Here is a 12,569-nt window from a genome sequence, read left to right as displayed (position 1 = left end):
TGCTCTGGGGTGTGTGGTCAGTGAAGCTGGAGCAGCTTCCTCAGAACTTAAAGTCCTGTCAGCAGGCAGCAGAGGAGCCCGAGCTGCGGGGCCACTTGACCTTGGGCAGCCCCTCTCCCACTCTGTAACAGGGACGCTGGTGTCCCTGCCTCATGGGTCTGCTGCAAGAATTATGTGAGGTGCCAGCAGGTGATGGCAGCAGGTACCTCATCAGTGACACCTTGGTGCCCTCCTACCACCAGAACAGAGTTCATTCATGCTCTGACCATTTGTTTAGCACCAACCCATGTGTCACTATTGCCTATCAGGCGATAGCTATGAACCAGCACACAGGAGCCCTATCCTCAGGGAGCTGACATCCTAGTGAGGAGAGAGAAACCATAAACACTAAAGAGCAAATAAAATAAATAAACCAGGTAATTTTGCTAGAGATAAGTGACTGGAAGAAAATAAAACAAGAAAACATGCCAGAGAGGGTGATCAGTGAAGGTGTCCAGGAAGCTCAACAAAGAGTCCACCATGCAGAATAGCCCCAGCCATGCGAGGAGAGCCCCAGGACAGAGGGAACAGCTGGTGCAAAGGCCCTGAGTTAGGACCGGCCTGGCTGGCTTGAGAAGCAGAAAGAAGGCTGTGTGGCAGAGGGTGTAGGTGGGGAGTGAGGGGGAACAGTGGGAGATGGGGCAGTGTGGAGAGCCTCCTTGCTCACAGGCTGCCCACTGAAGTGACCAACCATCTGGTTTGCCTGGGACTGTCCCAGTTTTAGCACCAAAAGGCCCAGGAAACCCCTCAGTCCTGAGCACACTGGGATAGTTGGTCACACTAGTGCCCACTTGCTTCCCTTATTTCCTGGATGCGGAAGTGAAAGTACCCTAGGCCCTTCTGGGGGCTGGCATGCCTTTCCCTCAGCAGAGCTCTGTTCTCCTGTTCGCAGGAGTGGGAGGCCTGGGTCCAGCGCCCTTAGGGTCAAGTTGCCTTGGAATAGGTGGGATAAGCTGAGTGGCCAGCTTTTCCCTGAGGGTCACTTCCTAAGTCCATGTCCACCAGCGTGCTGGCCATGCTCTGAAGGCCTCACTTGCTCTTTTCTAGGACCTTCTGACTGGACTTTTAACATGTAGGTTATGAGAAATTCTCATGGAAATCAAAGCTCACATGAAGGGCTTTTAAGCTTAAAAAAATAAAATATTTGGGTTGGCCAAAATTTCGCTCTGTTTTTTCCGTAAGATGGCTCTAGCCAGTAGCGCTTAGTTGTCTTTAACTTCATTCAAAACAATTTTGTTAGATTGTATTGTGACAGCTGTCATATCGGTGCATTTTTTTAAAAACTTATCAAAATTGGTGAATTTTTGTGTAGCCATTTTAATATTGAAGATGGAAGAAAAAAGCAACATTTTCAGCATATTATGCTTTATTATTTCAAGAAGCATAAAAATGCAACTGGAATGCAAAAAAAAGAGATTTGTGCGGTGTATTGAGAAGGTGCTGTGACTGATGGAACGTGTCAAAACTGGTTTGCAAAGTTTCATGGAGATTTCTCGCTGGACGATGCTCCACGGTCAGGTAGACCAGTTGAAGTTGAAGTTGATAGCGATCAAATTGAGACATTAATTGAGAACAATCAACGTTACACCACATGGGAGAGAGCCAACATACTCAAAATAACCAAATCAAGTGCTGAAAATCATTTGCACCAGCTTGGTTGTGTCAATCACTTTGATGTTTGGGTTCCACGTAAGTTAAGCGGAAAAAAACCTTCTTGAGTGTATTTCCACATGCGATTCTCTACTTAAACGTAATGAAAACATTCCATTTTTATAACAAATTGTGACGGGCAATGAAAAGTGGATACTGTACAATAATGTGGAACGGAAGAGATTGTGGAGCAAGTGAAATGAACCACCAACAACCACACCAAATAAAGGTCTTCATCCAAAGAAGGTGGTGTTGTGTATATGGTGGGATTGGAAGGGAGTCCTCTATTATGAGCTCCTTCCAAACGATTAATTCCAACAGGTACTGCTCCCAACTAGACCAACTGAAAGCAACAGTCGATGAAAAGTGTCAATAAGGAAACGCATAATCTCCCATCGGGATAATGCAAGACCGCATGTTTCTTTTTTTTTTTTTTAGCATCTTTATTGGAGTACAATTGCTTTACAGTGGTGTGTTAGTTTCTGCTTTATAACAAAGTGAATCAGCTATACATAGTTTCTGCTTTATAACAAAGTGAATCAGCTATACATATACATATATCCCCATATCTCCTTCCTCTTACATCTCCCTCCCACCCTCCCTATCCCACCCCTCTAGGTAAGACTGCATGTTTCTTTGATGACCAGGCAAAAACTGTTACAGCTTGGCTGGGAAGTTCTGATTCATTGACGTATTCACCAGACGTTGCACCTTCGGATTTCCATTCATTTTGGTCTTTACAAAATTCTCTTGGACTTCCCTGGTGGTGCAGTGGTTGAGAATCCGCCTGCCAATGCAGGGGACGCAGGTTCGATCCCTGGTCCAGGAAGATCCCACATGCTGCGGAGCAACTAAGCCCACGAGCCACAACTACTGAAGCCTGCATGCCTAGAACCCGTGCTCTGCAACAAGAGAAGCCACCGCAATGAGAAGCCCACGAACCGCAACGAAGAGTAGCCCCTGCTTGCCGCAACTAGAGAAAAGCCCACGCACAGCAACGAAGACCCAATGCAGCCAAAAAAAAAAAATTCTCTTAATGGAAAAATTTTCAATTCCCTGGAAGACTGTAAGAGGCACCTGGAATAGTTCTTTGCTCAAAAAGATAAAAAAGTTTTAAAAGTTATAAAAAAGCCTTTCTTGACTTCTCTGAGCCTCAGTTTCCCCAATCTTTAGAGAAAAAAGTGTGGAGAGGGTTTAAAGCATTTTTCAGAACTGAGTATAGATTCAATTAGATAAATTGCACAAAAGCTCCTGCCCTTAGGGGCTGGCAGGAGGGAGGAGCAGGGGCTGGGGTATGGGCGGGGAGGGGGTGGGTTGCTGAGTGACTGTTGGAGCCAGGGGAAGAGGGAGAGGGAGGGGCCTGGGCAGGCTGTCCCCCGGTTGGCCCCAGGGTTGTGAGAGGACAGCAATAAAGCAAGCGTTGCTGAAGGAGGTATCATCAGGGGAGGGAGGTGCCGGGAAGGATTGAGGGAGACCACCACTGCGAGAACCAGGTCCTCACTGCTCAGGCCTCCCTGGAGCCTGTTGGCGTTCAGGCCCCCTTTGGAGTTGGTCAGTGACATGAGGGCTCCAGCCCAACCAGAGATGAGATTTTTATCAGTTAGAAATGGTTCCAGTTTGTCTGGCCTCGAACAGTGCTTGAGAAAAGCATCATCCTCCCTGGAGTTACTTAATGTGCAGATGGTTGTCACAAGGGTAATTTAGCAGCGAGCTGGAGCCCTCAACAGCCCATGCGATGCCTGAAACCTCAGGATTTCTTTGAGAAATCTCATTCCCAGACCACTCAGCCCGGGCATCCTGATCCCTAGGTCCACAGACAGACTGTGATTAGGGACCTGGAAAAGCTCCAGACTGTCCCTGCCCCTGTGGGCTCAAGGTCAGGGTGTAATGAGGGCTTCGCCAGCCTCTGGACTCAAACCCTGCCCTCTATACCGTACTTGAGCTATACTGAAATATAGCTGCCCTGTCTCAGGCTTCACCCACCTTGGGAAGCACATAACCAATGTACATCAAGTCCCCAAATTCTAATGGCCCAGAGGCCCCTGCAGCCAGTTATTTCTTGGGGTCCCAAATAGGCCCCTCTTTTGTGCCCCCAAGCTGGTGTGTCTGCTGCCAGCTCATCTGTTTAACAGTTCTGCAAGGCAGGTATAGTTGCCATCACCCCTAAAATTTTATCCTCACGGATTGGGAACCCAAAGCTCAGAGAGGTTGAGTAACTTGCTCCAGGTTAAACAGCTTCCTTTCAGTCATGTCTTTTCCCCTTCTGCACCAGCATCACCTGTTGGTATCTGTTGCTCAAAGCCTCTGGAAGGAAACTTTGCAGGTGCCACCATGGCAGCACCCACTGTGAAACACCAGCGTCCCCATGGCTGCCAGCCCCTGACCCAGAGCCGTGTGGGTCACACAGAGGTGAGAACAGCCTGAGCTGGTCTTCATCACCTGGAGACTCTCCAGCTGGGACGGTTTTTCCAGCAGCATCCTTGGGCAAGACCTGAGTTTCTCCATCTATACATCAGCAGGTCGATCAAGACAGACTCCCAGGTGCCTTCCAGAGCAGCCTGAGTGTCTGAGTCTGTGCCAGAAGTGGGAAACATTCTGCCACTGTAGAAAGGAAGGAACAGAAGAAAACCAAGAAGCGGAGAGCTCTGAGGCAAACTGCTAGGCCAGGAGCCTGGTTTTGCTTGTTCGGAGAACATCTGAGCTGCAGCCAGCTGGCCAGGCTATCCCTGGGAGCCCAGATCAATCTGCTGCAGGCCTGGCCCAGATGCCAGAGGGCCACAACCCATCTGCCCTGCTGCTCGCCCCAGGGTGGCCACCCCTTCCATTGTCAAGGCTGCCTGCCTGGGGGTTCGACATATCTGGCACAGCTGCCCTTGCACCTTAAGAATCACAGACTGATGATGAAGGGCTCTGCAAGGCGCCAGCTGTGTGGCCTTAGGCAAACCTTTTCACCTCACTTAAGCCTCAGAGTTCCCCTCTATACAGGGCATACCAGCATCTTCTTCAGAGGGCTGAGTAGGGAATAGATGAGCTCCTTGGATGAGCCACAGGAGATCTGGAGCACAAAGGGTTCCAAGTTCCTATTTGCTGGATGAGTAGCTGGCCTGGCACCTAGTAGATGCTGAACCAGGGCTGCTGCCCATGGCCGGCCCTCAGCACCTGACAATCTAGAAACTCATGAAAGGCCGTCCTTCCTGCCTTCCCCACTACAGGTTCCACAATCCAGGCCTTGTGTGTGCAAGGCCTCTCTGTTTGCAAAAGCAGCAGACAGGGAGCCTAGTGGTCAGCATGGGACTCAGCTCTGGCATTCCCCACTCCCAGGGCCTCTATTTGATCAAGGCTGGCAGGCCTCACCACCTCCATCACCTGCCGTAGGGAGAAAGGAGAGAAAGTATCTTTCATCTCAACAGCTTTGCCCATCAAATAAGATAGTCTTGCATCTCTTCTAAGCCATGGATCTGGTTAGATTTGACAGTCTTTTAAAGAGATTGCCAAGAAATGGTAAAGAGGGACCTTAGGCTGCACAAGATGCGGACTGCACACTGCAGTGGACTACCTTCTGTTAGGAGGAGGACAAACGAATCACAGCAGGAAGGGTGGGTGGAAGAGGCTAAGTGTGGGGGCAGCCTTTGCCTGACACCAAGGAGGAAGGGGTCTCAGTTAAGTGTGGGGCAAGAGGATGCCTCGGACAGCTCCCAGGTGGTTTCTGGCTTGGCTCTGTGGGTACTGATCATACCTACACCTAGGAGAGAAGAGAACGCTGTTGGGAGCACACGGAGAATTGGGAGATGATTTTGGGTTTGGACATGTTGCCTCTCAATAGAATTATCTTGGAGACAGTTGATGAGTATGAACCTTAGAAGAGTGGGTTGACCAGTTGTCAGTTTGTGAGCTGTTCACACAGAGGCCTCCAGGATCTGGTTTGAATTGGCCTGCAGAGAGTTCACAAGCCTCAGTCTCCTTTACTTAAGCCCTTTCAGTTGGGAGTCCTGTCCAGCCTGCCAGGGCTACAGCCCCACAGGCCCTGTGCACTCAGCAGCCCCCAGGACCCCCACCCAGTCCAGGCCTGCTGGGAGCTTCCCCCAAAGGCCCTGGGAGGCGGGGCACCCCACCCTGCCTGGGCAGCTGCCCACTTGCTAGCATCTTCCTCATTGGGCCTTCTGCCTAACCATGCCACCCAGGAGACCAACCCCGAAAAATCCATTAGTTCAGCCACCTCAGCGGCAGTAAATGTCTTCATCTGGCTTGAGTTTCCCAGATGGAGAATTTTACAGTCGTACCCAGTAATGACCGTTAGAAAACCATGGCGCTGCTTTAGCTTTCATGTCCAGGAAGAGCCTGGCTTACTCTCCCACTCTTGGGCCCCTTTCCTGCCACGCCCCATACGTCAGCCTGAGGCCCAGGGCGAGTGAGCGACCTTGCTGAGCCAAGCACAGGCCTTTTATAGCCTGGTGAGAGCACAGAATCCAGGGACCAGTTTGCTGGACCTTGTGAGTGAAAGCTGGGCCTCTTCTCTCCTACAACCAAAGGAGCATGATGCTGGGTATGCCATTGGGGTCCCTCTTCCCACACCCTCACTCACCCTGAAAACAGATGTGCCTGGATAGAACGGGCCAAACACCGGCCAGCCTCACGAGGTTTCCAGGCGCTGTCAGCCCCATGAAGGAGCCGGGAGGAGAGCAGGATGCATGTTTAGCCGTGAGGGGTCTGAGATGTTGGTGAGACACCCACATGGAGGTGTTGAAAGCAGTTGTCCATGCACTGCAGGTGTTGCAGGCCTTGGCTGAGATCACTGACCTGGAGGCTCTTCATAAGCTGTTACACTGGTGTGAGGAGCTATTGTTTGTTATGGGGGTGCCAGAATCTCAGCCTCGCTAATCAACACAGCCCTGAGCCATTCCAGCATAAAACTCAAGGTCTCTGTCTGGTCTCGGGAAAAGTCAAGGGCTATGTAACTGGCATGAATTTCTACTCCCAGAATTCAGGGGTACATCACTTATATGGTCAAATGATTTTAGACAAAGGCGCCAAGGCTACACAATGGGGAAAAGATAGTCTCTTCAACAAATGCTGTTGAGAAAACTGGATACCCACATGCAAAAGAATGAAGTTGGGCCCTTACCTTATACCATATACAAAAATTAGCTCAAAAGGTTAAAAGGTTAAAATTAACTCAAAGGTCAAAAAGGTAACAAAAGCAAAAATAGACAAATTGGACTACATCAAGCTTTAAAACTTCTGCACAGAGAAGGAAAACAGGAGGAAGAATCAGGGGTAGTTAGACTAACAGGGAGTGAAAACGGAGGCAGGGAGGGGAAGGCAAGGGAGCGTCAGGGAGGTTTGCAGCAGGGCTCCAGGAGCGGCGCCGGGATGAGGGTGCGCTGGCTGAGGCCTCAGCCCTCCACTCCCAGGCCAGGCGAGCTGTGCTCTGGGCCCTGCTGCCGCCAGGTTCTGGGTTCCATGACCCAGAGCCCTCTTCCTCTTCAGCATCGCAGTCACTCAGATCTCGGGGGCTGACATGGGCCGAGGGGCAGAAGGCAGAGGCAGGATGATCTGCATCAGATTCAGAAAGTGCAAAAATGTATGGATAAGACTGGATGCGGAAAAGAATGTGCATTGGAGTGTACATTATGTGCAATAAATCACAAGAAATTTATAAGCGGCTCCCTGGAGCTGTGGGGGAGGGGAGAGAGGTGCCAAAAGGTCTAGTGAGCAAAAGGAAGGAAGTAGATGGATAGGATAGAGCCTGTTACCACCGAGTTTAAACATTTGAGATGCCATGATAGTGTCTTTATGTGGTGCGTTGTCTCTGTTGTTTTATTTTAGTGAATATTAAAAAGCATTTGTCCGGGCTTTTGTAAGTTAACTCCCACCCTCAGCCTTATTTTTCTTGAAAGTGTGAAGTTTCTCAGTGGCAAAACTCTTCTGCCTCAAGAGTTTCTAGGTAGTAAACCTTTTTGAATGGGAAAGGACTTGGGAATGAAATAATGAACAGTTAATTGAATAACTAAATGAATGAGTGAGGGATGAGAACGCAGCCAACAGGGGAGGATCCAGAGGAGCAGGGGGGGGGAGGCGCAGGAGATGGCGCTTTATCCCCACTCCTCTCCCCTCCCCCAGCCAGCAAGGTGGTGAGCTGGCTGCCCCCAGGCTGCTGTTATGGGTGTGGGTTGGGGGGTGGTGATGCGGTGGTGCTGGCAGCAGGCAGGCTGTGCCCAAGCTCACTGGGTTCCTTTCTTAATGAGTCCGTCCTTGTTTTCCTGTCTAGGCCCCCCTGGACGGCGTGGCAAGCCTGGAAGAAGAGGTGATCCCGGTGAGTCCCAGGTTTTCTTAATTACTAAACCCAGGCCTGGAAGTCTGCCCTTGACCTGGGACCTGGCTGGAGGTGCCAATCCTTGCACCACCCCATAACTCAGGACCTTTGGTCCTGGGCCAGGTCTTTGTGTCCCCTCCAATTCCAGCCACTGTCCCCAGAGCTGCAGTGCCCAGTGCTGCCTTTCTTGGCTTCTTGACACCATTCCAGTGTTACAATTCCAGTGACAGTCCCCTCTATGCCCTTGGCCACCTCCCAAATCTCATTATCAGCCTCAGAAACTTTAATCCCTGGTCTCCCACTCTGAAACGGCCTCTTGTCTTTGCGGGACTCGCTACTGTGGGTCCCTCAACACAAGATGGTTCTCCTGTGTGTCCCCATCCCTCCCCTGACATGGCCTGTCTCCTTCCCTTGGCAGAGGCACCAGGAGAAGATCCTTTCCATACCTTCCATGCAACCTGCAGACTCACCTGTACTCACCGCCAGCCTCCCTCCTGCCACCTTCATTTCACCCAAAATGCACTCTCTCTGCGTGTGCCCTTCCCCCAACTCACAGTGAAGCTTCCCTCAGAGGCTACACACCCCTACCCCACTCCCATCTCCTCTGCCTTGCCTTCCACTCCTCCCAGCCCCTCCAGTCTCTTCTCACTGTCACGCCACTCACATCCTTTTGACCAAAGTTACCACTGACCACCTGATCGCCGTACCAGCAGACACAGATGCGTTGCTGTCTCTCTTCCTGGGCCTCACATTGGCCATTCCCCTGGGTCCCCCTCTGACTCTTGCCTGCGTTTCCTCCCACATCTCTGACCCCTTCTCGTATGCCTTTCCTATGGGGCCCACTTGCCTCTTAAATGGATCTGCCCTTGGCCCTCTTCTCTCTCTCCCACCCCTGTGGCTCCGGCGCCCCCATAATGCTGATGACGCCCCCACTTCCTGCCTCCAGCCAGTCATCTCCTCTGGACCCAGAGGTTGGACCTGGCCCCAGTGAACCCAGCACTTCCCCCAGCTGCTCTCCTCTAGTTCCCCATTGCAGGGAGGGGGCCTCCAGCCGCCTGCTTCCCTATGCAGACACCAGGGCATAATCCTTAATCCCTCCCTCCCCACTCCCCCACCAAATCCCCATCAGCCTCCTCCTCAGTATGTCACAGCACTGTCCTCATCAGCACAGCCTCCTGCAGTTCTCACCACTGTTCCTCCCATGTCCCCTACCTCCAGCCTCATTGTGGATGTCTGGGGCCCTCCCACTCTGAACCTGTACTCCTATGTCCTCCCCACCCCCAGAATGTCTCCTCCTCTACCTGGACTCTTACCCCAAATTCACTATTCTTTGTCCTTTCAGTCTAGCTCAAGCATCTCCTCCAGAAAGGCTTATATCTAATCCCTCTGGCTGGGGCTATCACCAACCCAGCCAAGAGCCTGGTGCAGAGGAGGCTCCAGGGAATGGAAATGCACAGAACAGTGAATGAATGAAAGAATACACATGTGCTCAGCCCCTAAGCAAATTCATAAAGAGAGCATGGTGGTAAAGGCAGATTGAGCCTGGGAGAAAGGGGGCAGGTTCTCTCTGAACCTCAGACTCTTCTTCCTGAAACTGGGCTTGGGCCTCTTGTCCTCTCGTTTTGCTGCGTGCTTGCGCTATCTAGGTCCCTACATAGAAGCCCTCCAGATAAACTCCCCAGAGTTCACTGTAAGGAAACACCTTTCCTGGCACTCTGTTTGCTTTGACTTCCAGAAGCTGAGGACTGTTTTGTGTTTGATTGCAATGGATTTTGTGTGTAATCACCTACCTGCACCATCAGCCAAATACACACTTCATCACTCAGTTCTTATTTCTGCCCTCGTAAAATGTTTTATTGCCTTTTATTGTAAGCTCCTGAAGTCCTTTTTGGAAGAAGATGAGGAATACATAGTGACTTTTTTTAGGACAAAGTATAATATTACTCAACTTACTCAAAAACCCATTAGAATTATGATTCCAATTTACAACTGATCTAAAAGTCAAAGAAAGACAAGGACTTACTGGGCCCCTGACACTGCCCTGGGTCCTTTCAAGTCCTTCATCTCACGTGATCCTCACAGAGCTCTGCAAAAGATAAAAATATGTTATTATCCCCATTTTGCAGATAAGGAAACTGAGGCTCCAAGGGGAGAAGTGTCTCATCTAAGGTCAGCTGCTGGGCAAGGGATGGGCAGCATCTCCTCCCCTTCACTGCCCTTTCCCACGCGATGTCCTGATTCTCTGCCTGTCACAGAATGGTGTGAGTAGCACAGAGCAGATGTCCCTCTCTGATTAGCTTTGGCTGGGCCTTGTGTTTATTTCTAGATAGTTTCACACACATGCACCTCTTGGCTTTGGGCCCTTTCCTTGTACAAACCAGGCTTTTTTTCGCCCCAGGGAGAAAGGCTCTTTTTTGCCTGGTGGGACAATATCTGGCTGAGATGGCTTCTTGCTGCTGCTGCAGACCTGCAGACAGAGCCGACCCTGCCCGCCTGTGGGGATGGGTTCTCTCCAGCTCCCAGTGGGAGCCTTTGTCTGGAATATGGCTCACAGGTCCTACAGTGTTTTTGTGTCTCTATTGTAGTGGAGTGGATTTTTCATCTCCCCACTGGCCTATTTCTCAGCTGGGGAAACCGAGCACTACCCTTGGTATTCCCTTTCTAGGGAACTTAGACAGTATTTTTTCTCCTTCCAGACTTCCCTTTCCCCAAGAGCATCCATCACTCTACCCTGGCTCCCCCAGCCCCCTAGATCCCTCCCTCAGTCGCAGCACTCCCTGCAGTGCTGGTGGTCTGCTCTGCAAACATGTCCTTCTCCACCAAAGCACAGGCTCCTCAGAGAAGGAGCTTGACCCGCAGGCACTAAAGATATGGTCAACAAATGCTTGTTGACGGGAAAGAGGGAGGGAAGGGAGGAGGGAGAGAGAAAGAGGGACTTTTTAGGAAGCAGGAAGAGACAAGGATGAAAACAATCAAATCCTGCTTGGCTGATGCTTGTGCTAAAGCTACAGAGACAAAAGGAGGTACTCACCAAATCTCTGCAGCCGCCAGCCTTAGGTCAGCAGTTTTAGTGTCAGGGTTTTTTATCCACCCTGGCCCCAAGAAACCCTTTCTAAAAATACAGTGGAAGAATCACTACTGGGATGGTAGGGATAGGACTTCTGAAAATCTGCTCCTCCATAAAAGCAGCAAGAACACTAGGAAAAATTGACCTTTTCAGAATCCTGGAAATTAACATCTGGTAACAACCTAAGAAATGTTAATTTAAGAAAAAGGTCTGAAACTTGCTGAGAACAGTGAGGTTTGTAGCATTTTAATTTGCCCATCTCCCCAGCCCCATGGTAGCCTTAAAAACCATCACAGCCTCACAATCACAGTACCTGTGAAAACTAGCAGCCGTTGGAGGTGGCAGAACAACTTTGAAGCTCCCCAAATGCTCATTCTCTGAAACTTGTCACTGTCTGTTAGCTCCCTGGAAAAGCCCATACACAAAACTCATCTTTTTTGACCTGATGCAGAGCTCACTTACTGGGAAAAGCCCTATCCCCAGAGTGCTTGCTAAATACACTCAGCAGCAGTTGTTTAACTTTGCAGCTGCCTGAGGTGGCAATACAAGTTGGAGCAAACAAGAAGCTGACACAAAAACTTAAATGAAAATCTAGGGGATGAGCTGTCCAAAGGGGCTTTGAAATGCTCCCATATACCTGGGGATCTAGAAGACACATGCCCATGCAGGGAAAGACCTAAAACAGCCCCAGTCTCTCACCTCTGGCTGACCTTGAGTCTCCACTCAAGCAAGAAGTAAAGGCAAAAGCAGAGTTGTAACCTAATAGAGTGTTGAAGTTATGCTCAACACACACAAAGAGCCCCTCAGAACAGAATGGGAGACTTACCAGATCAAGGCATTAAAGAAAACCTCTGTCTTAAGCTGACAATTAAGCAAAGCAAGCAGAGAATTCAGTAGCTGCACGTGACAAAGAGTACACATTTCAGAGAATTAGCTCAAAAAAGCCCCTGAACAAACAACAACAACAACAAACCCTGGAAAGGAAGAGGGATATCTAGTTTCCAGAGTAGCCATATTAGATTATTTGATGCCCAATTTTTAACAAAGACACACAAAGATACAAGAAAGTATGGCAATGAAAAAAAAAAAGAGGAAAAAAAGCAGTCAGTAAAAACTGTCAGTGAGGAAGCCCAGATGAACTTACTAGACAAAGATTTTATATTGGCTATTATACATATGTTCAGAGAACTAAAGGAAACCATGTCTAAAGAATTAAAGGAAACCATAAGAATTATGTGCCACCAAATGGAGATTATCAATAAAAGGTAGAGAGTATTTTTTAAAGAAACCAAATAGAAATTCTGGAGCTGTAAAGTACAATAACTGAAATGAAAAATTCACTAAAGGGGCTCAACAGATTTGGGCTGGCAGAAGAAAGAATCAGCAAACTTGAAGACAGGTCAATTGAGATGATCCTGTCTAAGGAAGAGAAAGAAAAAAAGAATGAAGAAAAATGAACAGAATCACAGAGATCTGTGGGACACTATCAAGTGTGCCAAC

General features: G+C 49.5%; 1 protein-coding gene and 1 long non-coding RNA gene across 2 annotated transcripts in view; one reads left to right on the top strand and one right to left on the bottom strand.

Annotated features, from left to right (window-relative positions):
* COL23A1 (collagen type XXIII alpha 1 chain) overlaps positions 1 to 12,569 on the top strand; it is a 354,126-nt gene that overhangs the window by 276,133 nt on the left and 65,424 nt on the right. Inside the window, exon 3 of the mRNA XM_060144375.1 lies at positions 7,958 to 8,002. Coding sequence (XP_060000358.1) covers positions 7,958 to 8,002 — 45 coding nt within the window. The remainder of the gene's footprint in view (positions 1 to 7,957; positions 8,003 to 12,569) is intronic.
* Positions 7,127 to 9,872, bottom strand: LOC132517349 (uncharacterized). Its single transcript, XR_009539714.1, has 3 exons — positions 9,793 to 9,872; positions 7,915 to 7,981; positions 7,127 to 7,242 (listed from the first exon to the last, which is right to left on the bottom strand). It is a non-coding gene; the product is annotated as an uncharacterized LOC132517349 (long non-coding RNA).

The sequence above is a fragment of the Lagenorhynchus albirostris genome, chromosome 3 (genome assembly GCF_949774975.1).
Source record: "Lagenorhynchus albirostris chromosome 3, mLagAlb1.1, whole genome shotgun sequence".
Lineage (NCBI taxonomy): Eukaryota > Metazoa > Chordata > Mammalia > Artiodactyla > Delphinidae > Lagenorhynchus > Lagenorhynchus albirostris.
Note: the sequence above shows the minus strand (reverse complement) of the source record. Positions and strands in the feature narration are given on the sequence as shown.